This window comes from Podarcis tiliguerta (assembly GCF_965153285.1).
Source record: "Podarcis tiliguerta genome assembly, chromosome: 8".
Lineage (NCBI taxonomy): Eukaryota > Metazoa > Chordata > Lepidosauria > Squamata > Lacertidae > Podarcis > Podarcis tiliguerta.
This window is the reverse complement of record NC_139541.1, coordinates 366,493-386,233: the sequence shown is the minus strand read 5'-3', so window position 1 is coordinate 386,233 and position 19,741 is coordinate 366,493. Positions and strand designations below refer to the sequence as shown.

The 19,741-nt window shown below is 49.7% G+C and overlaps 1 protein-coding gene across 3 annotated transcripts in view; it reads left to right on the top strand.

Moving 5' to 3' along the window:
- The window catches only part of ZMAT4 (zinc finger matrin-type 4), a 246,193-nt gene that overhangs the window by 168,166 nt on the left and 58,286 nt on the right, over positions 1-19,741 (top strand). For all 3 annotated transcript variants that reach the window (XM_083456650.1, XM_083456651.1, XM_083456649.1), the window contains exon 5: positions 16,270-16,497. In XM_083456650.1, coding sequence (XP_083312776.1) covers positions 16,270-16,497 — 228 coding nt within the window. The remainder of the gene's footprint in view (positions 1-16,269; positions 16,498-19,741) is intronic.

Sequence of the window (19,741 nt, the reverse complement as noted above, 5' to 3'; positions counted from 1 at the left end):
CTTGTTTTATTGCCATTTTAATTTCTTCTATTGTTATATTATTATTGAGTTGAATTCTCTCCTAGCTTGATATTCTCTTCAATTTGTTCTGTTCCAAATATTCTTCTATTTTACCTTCATCTTCCTTTCCTTTACTAAATAATTGTTTATAGTATCCTTGAAAATTCTTCTTAATTTCATCTGGATTTTCAACTGTTTTCCCTTCAACCGTCAATTTCGTTATTGTATTCTGTTTTTGTCTCTTCCTAAGTTGCCAGGCGAGTAATTTTCCTATCTTATTCACAGATTCAAAATTTATTTGCTTTAAAATTTTTCCATTCTATTTCTTGATTTATTAATATCAAAAATTGTGTTTGTAACTTTTTTATATCAGTTTTAGCTTGATTGTCTTTGGGGTTGTTTGCTAATTTTTTTCATTACTTATTATTTGTTTTAATATCTTTTCCTTTTTACTCTCTCTTGATCTTTTTTGAATTGCGTTCTGCTGTATCCAAAATCCTCTTATTACCGCCTTTGATGCATCCCATACAGTATTAATGTCCACTCCTTTGTTCATATTAAACTCAAAATAAACTTTCAATGTTTTTTGTGCCTTTTGCAATATTACTTGATTATCCAGTAATCCGTCATTCATCCTCCACCTAAATGTAGTCTCTTCTTTCCCTTTCATTTCCATTTTTATTGCATTATGGTCCGAAATAGTTTTGGGGAGGATTTCTGTTTTTGTTGTTCTTGTTGCCAATTCCCTATAAGTCCAAATATAATCGATTCTTCCAGCACTCTGGTTTGGTTCAGAAAAGTGACTGAATTGTTTTTCTAATGGATGCTTTAATCTCCAAATGTCTATCAAATCATTATTTTGTACCAAACTGAAAAATGTTTTAGGCAGCTTCCCTTGATTTGTTATCCTTTTCTTTTCTGTTCTGTCCATTTCTAGGGAAACCACCCCATTAAATAATTAATATTATTTTTTGGTCCATAAAGTTGGTCCTCTAACTCTTTATAGAAATTCGCTTTATCATTTGGTGCATAGATTCCCACTATAATTAGTTTTTCGCCCTGTATTGCCATTTCAACTGCAAAAATTCTTCCTTTATCATCTTTAAATCTTTGGCGTGACTCATATTTTTCCTTTATATACAACTCTACCCCCTTTTCTTACTTTCATCTGCTGATATATATTCTTTACCCAGTCTTTTATTTTTAAGAATTTTGTTATGTTTTTTCGCAACATGTGTTTCTTGTATGCAAATTACGTCAGTTCTGTTTTGATAGTATGTGTTCAGTTTTATTGTGTTTAATTTTATTGTTTAAACCATTTACATTCCATGATATTATTTCCAACCCCATTGTTGTCAGAAATTAAATACAAAGTCGTTATATTTTTAAATTTCTTTCTCCTCTTCTTCTTCTTCCAGTGGTATGTCCTCTTCTTTTTCCCCAAGCTCTTTTCTGTACGTTCTCATAAATTTTCCAATCTCTTGGGGGGGATTTGATTTTTAATTTCTTGTCTTTGTAAAAAAATGACATTCTCTCCGGGAATTCCCACTTGTGCCATATTTCATTTCTTCTTAAAATTAAGGTAATGTCTCTATAATCTTCATGTTGGAAAACTAGCCCCATCTGGAGAGGCTGTCCCCTCTCTCTGCTCCTGGAGCTGGTTTACCGGTGATCTGCTTCTGGCTGCGTTCCAGAGATCTTGATATAGGCGACATTTCCCAGCATAGAAAATGCACACCCACTTCTCCCCCTTCGCAGGGGAAAGAAGAGTAGTCAGAAATCTATTTAATAATAATAATAATAATAATAATAATAATAATAATAATAATAATAATAATAAATAATAATAAATTTTATTTATACCCCGCCCTCCCCAGCGAAAGCCGGGCTCAGGGTGGCTAACAACAATAAAAACAATCCAACATTCTAAAAACTTTACCATAAAATCAATCAGAAACAAATTGATGGCAACCAGCAAGCAGGACCCTGTGCAGATTGCCAGAGGAGGGGGTCAGGCTGCGCCCTGACCAAAGGCCTGGTGGAACAGCTCTGTCTTACAGGCCCTGCGGAAAGATGTCAAGTCCCGCAGGGCCCTAGTCTCTTGTGACAGAGCGTTCCACCAGATTGGTGCCACAGCCGAGAAAGCTCTGGCTCTAGTTGAGGCCAGCCTAACCTCTCTGAGGCCTGGGACCTTCAGGATGTTTTTATTTGCAGACCGTAGGTTTCTCTGTGGGGCATACCAGGAGAGGCGGTCCCGCAGGTACGAGGGTCCTAGGCCGTGAAGGGCTTTAAAGGTTAAAACCAGCACCTTAAACCTGATCCTGTACTCCACCGGGAGCCAGTGCAGCTGATATAGTACTGGATGAATGTGATCTCGCAGTGACGACCCCATAAGGAGTCTCGCTGCGGCATGCACCCGTTGGAGTTTCTGGGTCAGTCTCAAGGGCAGCCCTACGTAGAGCGAGTTACAATAATCCAGTCTGGAGGTGACCGTCGCGTGGATCACAGTGGCTAGGTCAGGGAGAGAGAGATAAGGAGCCAACTGCTTAGCTTGGCGGAGATGAAAAAATGCCGCCTTTGTTATAGCTGTAATCTGCGCCTCCATAGAGAGGGAGGTATCGAAGATTACACCCAAACTCTTAACGGACGATGCTGGCACTAGTTGCACCCCCGCAAGAGATGGGAGTTGCCCCCTCAATCCCATATCGCCCCGTCCCAGCCAGAGGACCTCTGTCTTCGAAGGATTTAACTTCAACCGGCTCCCACGAAACCATCCAGCCACAGCTTCCAGGCATCTGGTCAGTGTGTCTGGGGCCGAGTCAGGATGGCCATCCATCAACAGATAGAGTTGGGTGTCATCAGCATACTGATGGCAGCCCAGCCCAAAACTCCGGACAAGCTGGGCGAGGGGGCGCATAAAGATGTTAAAAAGCATCGGAGAGAGAATCGCACCCTGAGGCACTCCACACACCAGGGAGTGGCGCGATGACAATTCCCCCCCAAGCGCCACCCTCTGTCCCCGACCAGAGAGAAACGAGCTCAGCCATTGAAGGACTGTGCCCTGGATCCCCACGTTGGCAAGGCGGTGGTCCAGGAGTTCGTGATCGACCATGTCGAAGGCTGCTGACAGGTCTAGAAGAATCAGCAGCCCCAACCCGCCTCGATCCAGCTGCCTGCGGAGATCATCTGTTAGGGCGACCAGAGCCGTCTCGGTCCCATGACCAGCGCGGAAGCCGGACTGGAATGGATCGAGAGCCGATGTTTCATCCAGAAACCTACCAAGCTGTTCAGCAACCGCACTCTCAATCACCTTACCCAGGAATGGAAGATTCGAAACCGGGCGGTAATTGGATAGATCTAAAGGATCTAATGATGTTTTCTTTAAGAGCGGGCGCACCACTGCCTCCTTCAGTTCCCCTGGGAATATCCCAGTGCCAAGGGACAAATTGATGATATCACCCAGGGGGGCCCGCACCTCGTCTGGACACGCTCTAATCAGCCAAGACGGGCACGGGTCAAGAGGACAGGTGGTGGGCTTTCCAGTTCGGAGGAGTCTGTCCACATCGGCTGGGGATATCTGGTCAAAGTGGTCCAATACTGGACCCGAGGACAGTCGAGGGGCCTCCAGTTCCCTTATTGTGTCCAAATTGGCAGGGAGGTCATGGCGGAGCAACAGGACTTTCTCCGCAAAAAAGCTCGCAAATGCCTCACAGCTGTGTGTCGAATTGTTATTTAAATTTGGCTGTCCTTCAAGGGGCGTTAAGGACCTAATTATACTAAATAATTGCGCCGGGCGAGAGCTAGCGGATGCAATGGAGGCCGAGAAGTAGGACTTCTTAGCGGCCTTCACTGCCATCTCATAGGTTTTCATAAAAACCCTATAAGATGTTCTTGAGGCTCCGTCATGGGCACCCCGCCATACTCGCTCTAGCCGTCTGAGGTCCCGCTTCATTTTCCGAAGCTCCTCTGTAAACCAGGGAGCCCGGTTTCTGCGGGGTCGCAGAGGGCGCTTAGGTGCGATCTCATCAATGGCTGCTAGGAGCTGGGTATTCCAGCCCTCAACAAGCTCAGTCAATGAGTCGCCAGGGGGAGCAAGGTCCCGCAAGGCCTGACGGAATCTATCAGGGTCCATCAGCCTCTGCGGGCGAGCCCAAATCGGCTCGCCACCTAAGCAGGGTGGGGGTGGAACGTCAATCCTGGCTTTCAGAGCGTAGTGATCAGACCATGGCACCTTCATTGAGGGAAACATGATCACATCTATACCAACACCAAAGATCAAATCCAGCGTGTGGCCTACTTGATGTGTGGGGCCCGAAACAAACTGGGAGAGCCCTAGTGTCGCCATGGAAGACACCAGGTCCAGAGCCTGTGAGGAGGGAGCAGCATCAGCATGGATGTTGAAGTCCCCCAATACCAATAGGTTAGGGAACTCCAAGGCCCAGCCAGCCACAGCCTCCAGCAGGCCTGACAGGGTGGCTGCTGGTGCGCTAGGTGGCCGGTACACCAGCCAGACAGCCAAGCTCACCTCGGAGCCCCACACTAGGCCAACACATTCAATGCCGGGTGTCAGGGGTTCAGGAGCAGAGTCACTGGAGAGGGAAGAAACAGAGAGCGAGGGGGAGGAGTCGGAAGGAAATGTCAGCGGCGACAGTAGTCCAAGAGCTCTGAGTCTCTCCAGTGACTCGGAGGATTCACAGAAAGGGGCCCCCATGGTCAGGGCAAGGGGAGTGCCCAGGGGGACACCTCGGGAAGAAGGGGACTCAGAGAGTAGCAGCTGGAAATCCGGACCAGCGTCCCCCCCAGAGTGCAGTAGGGGGGAGGAGTCCAAGGCATCGGGATCAGGGAGCGCGCAGGCAGAAGGAGAACGTGAGGCAGGAGTGGCCACACCCTCGTCAGGGAGCGAGGAAACGGTCATTCGGAAAGTAAAACGCGCGCGCGCGCCAAGTTCAAATGTACAGGAGGGCGGCAAGGTGGGCAGCCCGGGTAAGGAGCCAGGTCCTAAAGCCCGCCGAAGAGAGGGGGAGGAGTCAGAGGGGTCTAGCTCCGCATCGGAAGAGTCCAGGAGGAATGAGACCCCGGGGGGTAGTAAGACCCAGAGGAAGAGAGAGAGAAGGAAGAGGTGGAGTAAGATTAGAGTCTTGAACTGGTGCACGGGGGGTGGAGATCCAGACAGAGCTTCGCCGGTCTAGAGTCCAGACGTAGGGCTGGGACGCTGAGACTTGTAAATGGAGACTATTCTTCAATAAAGACTTTGATACTGTACTATCGGCTAGCGTTGGTCCTTGGTGAGCTGGGACCCGGAGCCAGCCCTGACAGTAAGCTCTGTCTCCGTTTTTAAAGTTTTGGCACCAAGAACCTCGCCACGTGAGTCGGCGCAGCGAGGACAGAGGAGGGGTGCTTACAGAGCTCACAAAACTCAGGCAAGATGACGACGGAAGAGAAGATAAAGGCCCTGCAAGAAGCGGTGACACAACTCAGCACTGAGGTAATTGCATCCAGGAAGAGAGAGGAGGAGATGGTTACCTCCTGCCGGGATCTCCAGGCCAGGCTGGACGTGCTTTCCAAAGAGGGGCAAACGGGAGCCAAGGCAGAAGGCATAGGTTTGGGGAGAAGGGGAGGAAGCCTTGTATCGCATTTCGACGGGAGTTTGCAGCAGTACCCCAACTTCAGAGCAGACCTGCTGTTTGCGCTGGATTTACTTGACAAAGACTTTAGAGATGAGAGAGAGAGAGTGGGGTTTATCTTGTCCCATTTGCATGGGGAAGCCAAAACGTGGCTGCGGAATCTATGGAGGGACAATGATCCAGCGCTCCAAGATGCGAAGGCTTTTATTAAAGCAATGGACTCATGCTTTTTATCAAAGGTAGACGTCGATATTGCCAGGAGGGACATACATGGACTTAAACAAGGCAAAGCCAGCGTGAGGCAGTACCATACTCGATTTTTCGGACTGGTTCATGCCCTGGGGTGGGAGAAAGATTCTGCGCCAGTCAGAGACCTCTTTTGGGAGGGGTTGAATGCAGATGTAAAAGCGGAGATTGGAAGAGGGGAGAGACCAAGGAGCACCCAGCAGGTAGTCCAGAGGGCTCTGGAGATCGGGGTGCATCTGGAAGAACGTCCTTGCAACAGGGAGGAAGGGCGTTGGGGAAGGGCACCAGCCAGAGCACCTCCCTTCTTTCCCAGAGAAGCAGCGCGTGCGCACTCCACACCCTCGCAGGGAGGGGGAGAAGAGCCGATGGAGATAGGAGGTGCCAGGGCTCAGTCAGCTAACAGAGCCCTAACACCGGGAGCAGCCAAAACGAAGCCTCCTAGAGGGAACAGGAAGTGCTACATCTGCGACAGTGCTCAACACATGGCGAAAGAGTGTCCCCAGAGGCTCCACAAGCACACTGCAGCCTCCGCAACAGTCGCTGAAGCAGCTCAATTGAAAACGCAGCAACAGTTAAACGACAGAGTCTGGCTGGAGGAAGAGGCACTGGGGTCCAGTCAGACAAGTCAATGAAACAATCCCCAGCACTTTTGCAACCCACAGACCCCCTCCCACCCAAACCAGTGGTGCAGCTTACAGCGTCTCTCCAACTGCCCAATGGACGCACTCTGGAGGTGCCGATCACCATTGACTCCGGCAGCAACGCTGACTTTATGGGACTGGAATTCATTCAGCAGCACAATATACCACTGCTACCAGCCACGCTGCCCCTGAACGTTGTCACGGTGGATGGCAGAGACTTGTTAGGGGGGCAGGTGGTGCAACAAACGCAACCAATGGTGATGCGGATGGGAAATCACCGAGAAGTCATCAGCTTTAATGTCACACACCTGTCGGACACGCCGGTAGTCCTCGGCATGAGTTGGCTGCACAGGCACAGCCCAGCATTGGCGTGGTACCAACGCCAACTGACCTTCGGCTCCTCCTATTGCGCGGAACATTGCATCCTTCCTAGCCCGGAAGAAGGAGGGGACGACCCGCAGCTACAATTAGGCACGCTGCAAGCAGTGCCTCGCAAGTATGCAGCGTTTTTGGAGGTTTTCTGCGAGAAGGAAGCGGACAAGCTGCCCCCCCACAGGCCCTATGACTGCAAGATTGACCTCCTGCCAGGAGCGACGCTGCCAGCCGGGAAACTGTATTCCATGTCTGAGGATGAGCTGCAGGAGCTCAAGGAGTTCATAGACCTCAACTTGAAGCGCGGTTTCATCCGGGAGTCGAAGGCAGCGGGGGGCAGTCCTGTATTCTTTGTGAAGAAGAGGGACACGCCCCAAAAAAGACTTGTGGTAGACTTCAGAATTTTAAATTCCAGAACCAAGCCCGCGGCCTTTCCCATGCCCAAGATAGATGACCTGCTGGCGACGGCGAGGAAAGGACGCGTTTTTACAAAGTTGGATCTGCGAGGGGCGTACAACCTGATTCGCATACGGGAAGGAGACGAGTGGAAGACTGCCATGTTCACGCCCCTGGGCACATATGAATACAGAGTTATGCCCTTCGGTTTACAAAATGGCGCCCACTGTTTTCAAGCTTTCATGCATCACGTCCTGGCGGGTCTCCTCTACAAGACATGCGTCTGCTTCTTGGACGACATCCTGATATTCTCAGAATCGGAGGAGGCCCACGAAGGTGACGTCAAGGCAGTTCTGCAGAGACTGCAGGAGCATCGGCTGTATGCCAAGCTGGAGAAGTGCCAGTTCGACAGGACGGAGGTGGATTTCCTAGGCTACAAGCTGTCGGACAAGGGGCTTGCCATGGACAGCGCCAAGGTTCGCGCAGTGTTGGACTGGAAGAGCCCGCGCAATCGGAAGGAGGTCCAGCGGTTTGTGGGGTTCGCCAACTTTTACCGCAAGTTCATCAAGGGGTTCGCGATGCAGACGGCGGCCATTACTGACACGCTCAGCTCTAAGAAGAAGAAGTTCATCTGGACGGAGCAAGCGGAGCAGTCCTTTCAGAACCTTAAGCGTCTCTTCTCGTCCGAAGGGCAGCTACTGCATGTGAATCCCAGCAAACCGATGAGGGTTGAAACAGACGCCTCAGACAGAGCCGTGGGCGCCGTACTGTTGCAGGAGGACCCGCATGGGGACTGGAGACCGTGTGCCTTCTACTCTAGGAAGCTCAGCAAGTCGGAGCAAAACTACACCATCTGGGACAGGGAGTTGCTGGCCATTCATGCAGCATTCAAGGCGTGGCGGCACTTCCTCGTCGGGGCCAAGCACACCGTGCAGGTCCGCACGGATCATAAGAACCTGGAGTACTGGCGCACGGCAAGATTCCTAAACCAGCGGCACATCAGATGGGCGGAATTTTTCGCGGATTTCGACTTCAGGATAGAATACATCCCAGGCGACAACAACATCATGGCGGATGCACTGTCCAGGAAGCCGCAATACCTCGAAGAGGCGGCACCAGCAGCGGCCAAGCACATTTTCGCTCCGAAAGCGTGGGCGTGCGCTGCAGCAACCGTGGACTTGGAGGCGGTCCGTCGAGCACTGCAGAGGGACCCCTTTGCACAAGCCAAGATGGAGGAGGTGCACAAGGGCACGGTGAAGGACGACGAGTTCCAAGTACGAGACGGATTGCTCATCCGCAGAGGGGCCCTCTACGTACCGGGAGACGACCTCCGGGCGAAAGTACTGCAGCAGTTACACGACGCACCCACCGCCGGGCACTTTGGCAAGGAGAAGACGGCAGAACTCGTTGCCAGAGATTTTTGGTGGCCCAAGATGCGGGGGGAAGTCGCGGAGTACGTCTCGAGGTGCGACACCTGCCAAAGGGCCAAGTCAGTCCACAAACCTCCGGCGGGACTGCTCGAACCGCTGCAGACTCCGAGCGAACCGTGGGAGAGGGTGGCCCTGGACTTTGTCACGGATTTACCCAGCTCAAGGGGTAAAACGGCAGTGCTAGTGGTGGTGGACATGTTCACTAAAATGGCCCACTTCATTCCGTGCGCGAAGGTCGCCACGGCAGAACAGACCGCCAAACTGTTCATAGACCACGTCTTCAGAGTGCATGGACTGCCACGGTCTATCTTGTCCGACAGGGGGCGCCAGTTCATTTCGAGCTTCTGGCAGAAGCTGATGGGTTTCCTGAACGTCAAGATCAACCTAGCGTCGGCGAGACACCCGCAGACCAATGGACAAGCGGAACGCGTCAACGCCGTCATGCAGCAGTACCTGAGATGCTACGCAAATCAACAGCCGACGACATGGGTGGACTACCTGCCGCTCGCTGAGTTCGCTTACAACAACACGAAGCACGTGTCCACAGGAGTGACGCCGTTCTTCGCCAACAACGGGAGGCATCCCAGAACCTTCCCGGGATTAGAGAGACTGGGGGAGGGGGAGCCACAGGCAGCGGAAGTCTTGGCGGCGGAATTGCAGGAAGTCCACGAGCAGCTTAGGAGGCAGTTAGAGCTGGCAAAGCACGCATACAAACTGCAGGCTGACAAGCACAGGAGGGTTGGTGAAGACATACAGGTGGGAGACTGGGTGTGGTTAGCGGCCCACGCAGTGCCGACCAGATCCTTAGCTAAGAAGAAACTCGGACATAAGCAGCTAGGACCTTACCTAGTTGAGGCACAGATCAATCCGGTGGCCTTCCGGTTGACACTTCCGGAAGGATCCAGAATGCACCCAGTATTCCATAGGTCGGTGCTCACGCCCTACAAAGCACCTCACCGATTTCAGGCGCAGGGCACGGCACCAGACCGGTATGAGGAGATCCCCCCAAGGAGGGAGTCGCCAAGAAGGGAACCCATCAACCAGGTCACAGAGATTTTGGACTCGAGATGGGGGGAAGAGGGAGTAGAATATTTTCTCGCAAGGGAAGGTACCCCGGCCAGCGCCAACAGTTGGGTGCCGGACTATGCCCTGGACGAGCCTCTCCTCAAAGAGGAGTTTCATGCCTTGTTCCCACACAGGCCCATGCCAGCCGAGTATTTCGACGACTGGCTTTTCACACCCACGCTTTCTACCAGCACGTTCCAGGGATTTACCTCGGACGAAGAACCACCATTAGACACACGTTCACCGGAGGGCTCGCCCTCGGGGTCTGCCTCAGACCGCTCGTTTTGGTGGGACAATCGAGGAGAGGAGAGGTGGCTGAGGGGCCCTTGGCAGGCAACGGACCCAGAGGGGAACGAGGGTGAGAGGGACATGGACGTGATGGGGGAGGACGTTGGGTTCGAGCATGGCGGCACGGAGATGGAAGCAGAGGAGAACGAGGTCGGCGAAGACATGGAGGACGAGCCGGATTTCTCTAACTGGATGCACGCCACGGGGGACGAACTGTATCCACCATTCACCCCCACAACGACGGAGCACCCAGCACTCCCGCCGGAGGAAGGGGAGGGGGGAAGGGGGGGCTTCGAGGGGGGGATGGATGTCAGGGGTTCAGGAGCAGAGTCACTGGAGAGGGAAGAAACAGAGAGCGAGGGGGAGGAGTCGGAAGGAAATGTCAGCGGCGACAGTAGTCCAAGAGCTCTGAGTCTCTCCAGTGACTCGGAGGATTCACAGAAAGGGGCCCCCATGGTCAGGGCAAGGGGAGTGCCCAGGGGGACACCTCGGGAAGAAGGGGACTCAGAGAGTAGCAGCTGGAAATCCGGACCAGCGTCCCCCCCAGAGTGCAGTAGGGGGGAGGAGTCCAAGGCATCGGGATCAGGGAGCGCGCAGGCAGAAGGAGAACGTGAGGCAGGAGTGGCCACACCCTCGTCAGGGAGCGAGGAAACGGTCATTCGGAAAGTAAAACGCGCGCGCGCGCCAAGTTCAAATGTACAGGAGGGCGGCAAGGTGGGCAGCCCGGGTAAGGAGCCAGGTCCTAAAGCCCGCCGAAGAGAGGGGGAGGAGTCAGAGGGGTCTAGCTCCGCATCGGAAGAGTCCAGGAGGAATGAGACCCCGGGGGGTAGTAAGACCCAGAGGAAGAGAGAGAGAAGGAAGAGGTGGAGTAAGATTAGAGTCTTGAACTGGTGCACGGGGGGTGGAGATCCAGACAGAGCTTCGCCGGTCTAGAGTCCAGACGTAGGGCTGGGACGCTGAGACTTGTAAATGGAGACTATTCTTCAATAAAGACTTTGATACTGTACTATCGGCTAGCGTTGGTCCTTGGTGAGCTGGGACCCGGAGCCAGCCCTGACACCGGGGATCGATGGCGATGGTAGAGCCCTGAAAGAATAATCTTCCCGGATTAATAGTGCCACCCCTCCCCCCCGGCCCACAGTCCGCGACTGGTGGAGGACGGAGAAACCTGGGGGCGCCATCTCTCGTAGGGTAACAGTATCCCCTTCGCGCACCCAGGTCTCCGTCACACAAGCCAGGTCGACCCCCTGCGAGATGAAGAAATCTCGCAGGGTGGCGGTTTTGTTGCCTATAGACCTGGCATTGCACAACACCAGTGACGGAGGTGAGTTATCCTTGCTCACCCTACCCTCGTCCCTCGGGATGGGGCGCAGATTGGAAGGGGTACGAGCATATCCGTATCTCGATCCCCTTCGCCTATAACATCTGCCCCCACCGCCATACCTCCCTCGCCCCACCACGGTAGCAATCCCAAGCCTCATACCAACCTCCATTTACAAGTAGAAAGCAAACAAAAAAACAACAACAAAAAAACAAAAACAAAAAACAATTGTACCAAACAACACCAGTCCCCACCCCACTCAATAACCAACCCCAAACCAAAATAAAACGGAACAAAATAAACATACTGTCAGAGCTGGCTCCTGGTCCCAGCTCACAGAGGACCAACGCTAGCCGGTAGTAATGTACCAAAGTCTTTATTGAAGTACAGTTTCCATTTCCAAGCCGCAGCGCCCCAGCTCTACATCTAGGGTCTAGACCGGCGAAGCTCCATCTGAATCTCCACCCCCTGTACACCAGTTTAAGACTCTAACCTTACTCCACCTCTTCCGTCTCTCCTTCCTCCTCTGGGTCCTGCTGCCCCCCGGGGTCCCTTCCTTCCTGGACTCTTCCGATGCAGACGTTGACCCCCCTGACTCCTCCCGCTCTCTTCGGCGGGCTTTAGGACCTGGCTCCCTATCCGGGCTGCCAACTGTGCCGCCCTCCTGTACATTTGAACTTGGCGCGCGCGCGCAGCCTTCAACCTTCCTCTTGACCGTTTCCTCGCTCCCCGACGGAGGCGTGGTCAATCCTCCCTCATGTTCTCCCGCTGGCAGCGCGCCGCCTGATCCCGATGCCTGGGACTCCTCCCCCCTACTGCACTCTGGTGTGGACGCTGGTCCGGATTTCCAACTGCTGCTCTCTGAGTCCCCTCTGGCCCCTTCTTCCTGGGGTGTCCCCCTGGGCACCCCCCTTGCCCTGACCATGGGAGCCCCTTTCTGTGAATCATCCGATTCACTGGAAAGACTCAGAGACCTCGGACCGCTGTCATCGCTGACATTTCCTTCGGACTCCTCCCCCTCGCTCTCCATTTCCTCCCTTTCCTGTGCCTCTGCTCCTGAACCCCTGACACATACATCAATAAAAACCACTCTACATGGTGGTACAACAAAGTAAAAAGTAAAAACCCCTTTAAAATACTTTAAAATAAATAAAAACATTTTTAACATTTGCTGCAGCAGCACCAGTGTCTTTAGAACTATAGCAGAGGGGAGTCTGGGCCCCGCCCCCTGGGCCAGGTGGAATCAGCCAGAGGGGGGAGCGGCCTTCCCAACTCACAGTGCAGCAGCAGCAGCAATGTCCCTGTGCCTCCTGAGGCCTCTTAAGCTCTGGCGATGGTGAGTCAGTCTGGGCCCCGCCCCCTGGGCCAGATGGAATCAGCCTGAGGGGGGAGCGACCTTCCCAACTCACAGTGCAGCAGCAGCAGCAATGTCCCTGTGCCTCCTGAGGCCTCTTAAGCTGTGTAATGTAAAACAATTTAAAACAATTTACATAAAATTTTACATTTTACATAAAATGTAATGTAAAACATAAAATTTTACATTTTACATAAAATGTAATGTAAAACAATTTAAAACAATTTACATAAAATTTTACATTTTACATAAAATGTAAAATAATTTACATATTGTTTATTTCTGACATTACAGCTCTACAGAAAACGTGTCCGATCACTTCAGTTTCCATCCAGCAAATGACAAAGACTTCCTTTACAGACGCAACAGGAAGGTCTCAAATTACACACTGGACATAGACTCCCAAAGCCTGTGAACTTCTGGGAATTTACTTTCCCACAGCTAGCCATATCACATGATGTCAACAAGCTGGCTGTCTGCAGCTGTGATGTTCTCATATTGTATTTTTTTTTAATAATATTTTTAAGACTTAGAAAAAGAAAAGAAAAGAAAAATACAAAAATACAAAAATAAAAAGAAAAACAGATAAAAACAATTCCATTTTCATAATATTTCTTGCATTTGCTTATTTCCCAGACTTCCCCACACCTCCCCTCACTGTATTCCAGTCCAAATGTTTAATCAGCAAATCCTTTCCCTCTATCTTATCTTAATCTTTATCTTAATATCTTAAAGTATTAAACCTTTAATTTTGCATCTTTTAACCTTCAAATTTTTCCATACCTTATTATTACTAATAACCTTTTAACCTCCATCCGATGTCATTCTAGCATTCATTAATTTTATAATATTTCTGTAAATAGTCTTTAAATTTCTTCCAATCTTCTTCCACCGTCTCCTCTCCCTGGTCTCTGATTCTGCCGGTCATTTTTGCCAATTCCGTATAGTCCATCACCTTCATCTGCCATTCTTCCAGAGTGGGTAGTTCTTGCGTCTTCCAATACTGCACGATGAATGTTCTTGCTGCTGTTGTGGCATACATGAAGAAAGTTCTATCCTTCTTTAACACCAATTGACCGACCATGCCCAGGAGAAAGGCCTCTGGTTTCTTCAGGAAGGTGTATTTAAACACCTTTTTCATTTCATTATAGATCATTTCCCAGAAGGTCTTTATCCTTGGGCACGTCCACCAAAGGTGAAAGAATGTGCCTTCCGTTTCTTTACATTTCCAACATTTATTATCGGGCAAATGATAGATTTTTGCAAGCTTGACTGGTGTCATGTACCACCTGTATATCATTTTCATAATATTGTCTCTTAAAGCATTACATGCCGTAAATTTCATACCAGTGGTCCATAACTGTTCCCAGTCAGCTAGCATTATATTATGTACAACATCTTGTGCCCATTTAATCATAGCGGATTTTACTGTTTCATCCTGAGTATTCCATTTCAACAGCAAGTTATACATTCTTGACAAAATCTTAGTTTTGGGTTCTAACAGTTCTGTTTCCAATTTTGATTTTTCCACCTGGAAGCCAATTTTTCTGTCTAATTTGTTTTTTTTTAAAAAAAAAAAATTATTGAATTTTCCAATAACACAACACAACATATCCACAAAAGACACATAAAAGAGAAAAGGATAGAGGAAAACAAGAAATAAAAACAGAAAAATCCAAACAAAGAAAAAAACCCTCTTCCCCATCCCCCCACACAAAAAATCTCAAAAAACGAAACTCAAAAAAGAGGGGAAAAAACCCCAAACAACTCAAGGTTTCGAATTCCTTCTTTTTTAACCTGTTTCTTTGACTTCCTCCCACCTCCCTCTTTGTATTCCAATTTTTAATCTAATCGGCAAATTCCATAATTTTTCTGTCTAATTTGTATGCCTCCATTATCTGATGATGTTCTCATATTGTAACACTTCATGGTGTTTCAGAAATCTTTTCAGTGTTTCCTTGTAAATTATAATGAATTTTTCATCTATGCATAACCCTTTTTCTCGATTTGTTCTTAAAATCAAATCTTTCATTTCTCTCGAGTTCAAATATCCAAGGCAGTCACCAGGCAGTTTTTTACCTCTTTATGTCTTCTATTTAATCCCAAAAGCCTTATCTATTGTTTTTCCAACTTGGTCTTCCTCTAGTTCTAGCCAATTTCATAGAATCATAGAATCATAGAGTTGGAAGAGACCACAAGGGCCATCGAGTCCAACCCCCTGCCAAGCAGGAAACACCATCAGAGCACTCCTGACATACGGCTGTCAAGCCTCTGCTTAAAGACCTCCAAAGAAGGAGACTCCACCACACTCCTTGGCAGCAAATTCCACTGTCGAACGGCTCTTACTGTCAGGAAGTTCTTCCTAATGTTTAGGTGGAATCTTCTTTCTTGTACTTTGGATCCATTGCTCCGTGTCCACTTCTCTGGAGCAGCAGAAAACAACCTTTCTCCCTCCTCTATATGACATCCTTTTATATATTTAAACATGGCTATCATATCACCCCTTAACCTCCTCTTCTCCAGGCTAAACATGCCCAGCTCCCTTAGCCGTTCCTCATAAGGCATCGTTTCCAGGCCTTTGACCATTTTGGTTGCCCTCCTCTGGACACGTTCCAGTTTGTCAGTGTGCTTCTTGAAATGTGGTGCCCAGAACTGGACACAGTACTCCAGGTGAGGTCTGACCAGAGCAGAATTCAGTGGCACTATTACTTCCCTTGATCTAGATGCTATACTCCTATTGATGCAGCCCAGAATTGCATTGGCTTTTTTAGCTGCCGCGTTACACTGTTGGCTCATGTCAAGTTTGTGATCAACCAAGACTCCTAGATCCTTTTCACATGTACTGCTCTCAAGCCAGGTGTCACCCAACTTGTATTTGTGCCTTATGTATTAAGTAGCCTTATGCCAAATCTGATCACTGGTCCTTCTAGCTTTGCATTATCTACTCTGACTGGCAGTGTCTCTTCAGGGCTTCAAGGAGCAGTTTTTCGCACGTTCCTGGAGGCACCAGCAATTGAACCTGGGACCTTCTGCCTGCAAAGCAAATTCTCCACCCCTGTGCTGCAATTCTTCCCCAGCTCTGTCCTCCAACAGAGAAGAATGGCTTCAGTATCTGCTGCCTGAAGCAGTTCCCTCACTTTGTCCAATGGCAGGCCCTGCCAGCCCTGTCTGACCACAGAGGCTCTTCCTCTGCTAGTGGCAAGATGCCACAGATGATGAGCGCTCACCACATGGCTGCATGCACCCCACAATTATAGTTGCCATTGGCCACTTTGAGGATAAATGTGAAAGATAAACCATTAAGGGCACCTCCCTTACCTAGTTTAGGAAGTGAGGCCCAAGCTGGAGGTGGGTCTGGAAGTGGAGTGAGAAAGTGGAGTGAGAAAGAGTGGCTGGGGAAACCCAGCCAAATTGTTGGAGTATAAATAAATTGTTGTTGTTGTAGCTAAAGGTGAGAATGCCTGTTGGGCATAATTATGTAATAAAACTATTTCTTATTCAGCTCACCTGACCTGCTTTTGTTCTCTTGCAGAGACCAACCTGAGTTCCCTAAAGCAGTCACACCTGGATAGTTCTCCTCTGGTGTCTTCACCCCATCAGAGAAGAGACTCTGACAGGTACTGCCAGCTCTGCACGGCTTGGTTTAATAACCCAATGATGGCACAGCAACACTATGACGGGAAGAAGCACAAAAAGAATGCGGCCAGGGCAGATTTACTAGAGCAACTAGGGAAGACGCTGGATCTAGGCGAGTTAAGAGGTAAGAGCCTTTGGTTTTCTAAAAGCATCAACATGGGAACCCCCTGTGTGCTCTCCCCAGTCCTCCAAGTGTCCATGTAGCAAGCCATTGGGAGGGCTCCATGCGATTCCAGTGGTTTCCATCACACTAGTTGAATGCCCTACCCCAGGGGCTCAAGGCATCTTAGGGTGCGGCATCTGTCTGTCTGTCTGTCTGTCTCTCTTTTCCTGGGGATCTGATGTGAGATCTATGAGGTCTGCTGCCTCATAGGAGTGAGTGATGTTTGCCTCCAGTTATGTGCTTCTTATATTGAGGAAGAGTTGTGGCTCAGTGGAAAAGCACAGAGGGGGCTGGGAGAGAAGTCTGTCTGAAACCTGAAAAGCCAGGCGGTGCCACTAGGCTCTGATTCAGTACAAGGCAGCTTCCTATCTACATACCCTCCAACATTCATCAGATGAAAATAGGGGCATTTCTCACTCCCCCCTGGCCGCAACTGACCTCCTTGACCCCCATTTTTTGTCATTGTCCCCTGCAAAGCATTTCCTATCAGAAGAAGGGCAAATGTTGCCACCACTAGTCCAAAGGGATACATCACACACCCCTTCACCATCCTGAGAAAAACCCTTAATCTTGATTTGATTTGATTCTTTGGTAGATTTACAAAAATAAAAACACACACTCCTAAATTAATCTTATAAAGGGGCAGAAATAGATGCAGACACACAAAGCATTTTTTAAATAAAGAAAATCAAGACTGCACTCTGCTGCCCCATGTTTCCCGCCCAGGGCAGCCCTGCCTTCTGTCTGTACCTCAGGGCTGGCGCCTCATGCGAGACTGGGCGTCAGCAGCAAAAGGAGCCTCTCCTCCTCCTCGCCTGCTCTCCAGCATCTGCCACAAGGTGCCCAAGGGAGGAGGCCATGGAGAGGCTCCACCGCAGCCGCAGCTGCTGCTGCCACTGCTGTTGCTCAGGACAAGCACCTCCTCCCTGAGCTTGGCGAAATAGGGACATTCTGGGATCAAATCAGAAGCTGGGAAGGCTTTCATAATTCTGGGACACTTGGAAGGTATGTATCTATGTTCCTAATGGTTGGGAAAGGGCTGCTGTAGCTTAGTGGTAACCCATCTGCTCTGCATGCAGAAGGTTCAGGTCTCTTGCAGATGCCATCGTATTAGGAGGTCTGTTCCATACAATCAGGCATTTAGTGTTGTGACACCTGCCCTTTGGGATGCCCTCCCCTTGAATTTCCAAAAAGTGCCATCTTTGTTGTCTTTTCAGTGCATACAAGACCTTCCTCTTTCTCATTCTGCATGTGTACAGCAATTGCTTTCAAGATGCTTTTATTACCTTACCACTTGTTGTTCATCAGCCCAGGCTCCTTATTATTAGTAGATAATAAATGTAAATGAATCATCAGCTCCAGGTGGGGCTGGGAGAGACCCAGCCTCAAGCCCTGGAGAGTTGCCAGCCAGTGCTTAGACAAGGCTTAGCTTGGTGGTTGGATTCAGTAGAAGGCGGCTTCCTATACTCCTTGATGTCGTGGTGCATCTGCTTTGCATGCAGGAGCTCTCAGCTTAAATCCTTGACATCCCTGGGCTGGCTGGAATAGACCTTTATCTGAAACCCTGGAGAGCCACTGCCAGTCAGTGCAGACAGTACCGAGCTAGATGGGCCAGTGGTCTGACTCAGTATAAGGCAGGTTCCTGTGTGTGAATTGCCTTCAGACACTTCTGGTGGGTCTTGCCCGGGGCCACTAATGAACCATTGATGGGGCTTTATGCATCCCACAGACCACAGGTTAGGCACCCTTGGTCTAGAATATCCTACTTTAGGACAGCTACAGACTGAAGAATATGGGCCATTTTCTACCTTGTTCCCACAAAATCCCAGCAGGTGAGGTCTCCCTGGGGGAGGGAGGGTCTGCAGCCACTTTTGCCAAGGCCCATTCATTCCTCATTTTTACAGGAACTGCCCACCCAATTCCCTTCCTTCTCCGCTGAAATCTGTTAATTATGTAAAATCTTGACAAAACACATCTCCTGAGTTGGGGAAACATGCTTTCCCCTTTCCCTTTAACTTCCTGCAGTCAAGTACTATTAGCTGGAAGCCCATCAAATATGGAATGTTTTATCCATTTATGTCTCACTAAAGGGATTTGAAAACAGAAGGGTTTCCTAGTGCTACATTATATATAGTTTTTTTTAATGTGCTGTGTTCCTTTCCCCTTTCCCTGCCTGAGCTCCACAAAATGCAGGTTGAGTTTCTAGATGAATCTCCTGTTATTAAATCCTTCTTGAATGGGTGGCATCCTTCCCTCTGGAACAAGCACATGCCACAAGTGTTCTTCAGAATATATGTAAAACACAGAGATTGAAGCATTCTCCTCTCATCTGCCCCAAGGCAGCAAATTTAGCAACATAACCCCTAACAGTATGATTATATGTGAGATGGAAATAGGTGGTTCTCTTTTATTTGCTGCGTCTCTCGCCTCGGGCAGAATTTCCTTTTATGTCTTATTCCAGAAAAACCAATAGCCTTGACCGAGAGACCCCCGTGGGCCTTATTCTCCAGCGCCCTCTGGTGCAAAACTCTTGCAACTGCAGCATGAAGTGGCTTCCTGGGCTTCTTTCCTCTATGTTAGAGTGGTTTAAGACTATGCTGCCCATTGCTTTAACCTTCCCTTGGGATGCACAGGTGGTTGCCAAGGGAGTCTTGAGCTCCTGCCCAGCACCTTTGTATTAAATGCCTTGAATGATCCAAGTCTACTCAAGTCAATAGGGGTGTATGGTGTGTTGGGGGAGGGGTAGTACCTCTGGTGGGGGACATGTCATGCTCCTTCTGGGGTAGTTTGTCCTCACCCTGCTCCCAGCTCTCACCTGCGGCTCCAGGAAGCTGTCAGCAGGTGACAGCAGCCACACCCCAGGGAATGTCTTTGACTGGCCGGTTAAACCAGGTGAGGGAAGCCGATGGGTTTCAAACTCTTGGTGAGTTAAAGACTTCCCTGAATGTGAAGACAGGTGCTGGCAGATTGAGCAGAGGAGACCAATAGTGGGTCCAGCAGTCAAGAAGGTTGTTTCTGCATGTGCTGTAAATCATCATCATCATCATCATCATCATCATCTTTTATTTGTATCCCGCCCTCCCCAGGAAGTGAGGGACAAGTGGGGCTCGTCCACCTGGGAAGGGAGCCCATCTAGGAGAAGGAGAACTCTGCTCCTTAACCTCTGCTGCCTTGCAGGGTATCTTCAGGAGAAGAAAAGGCTCAG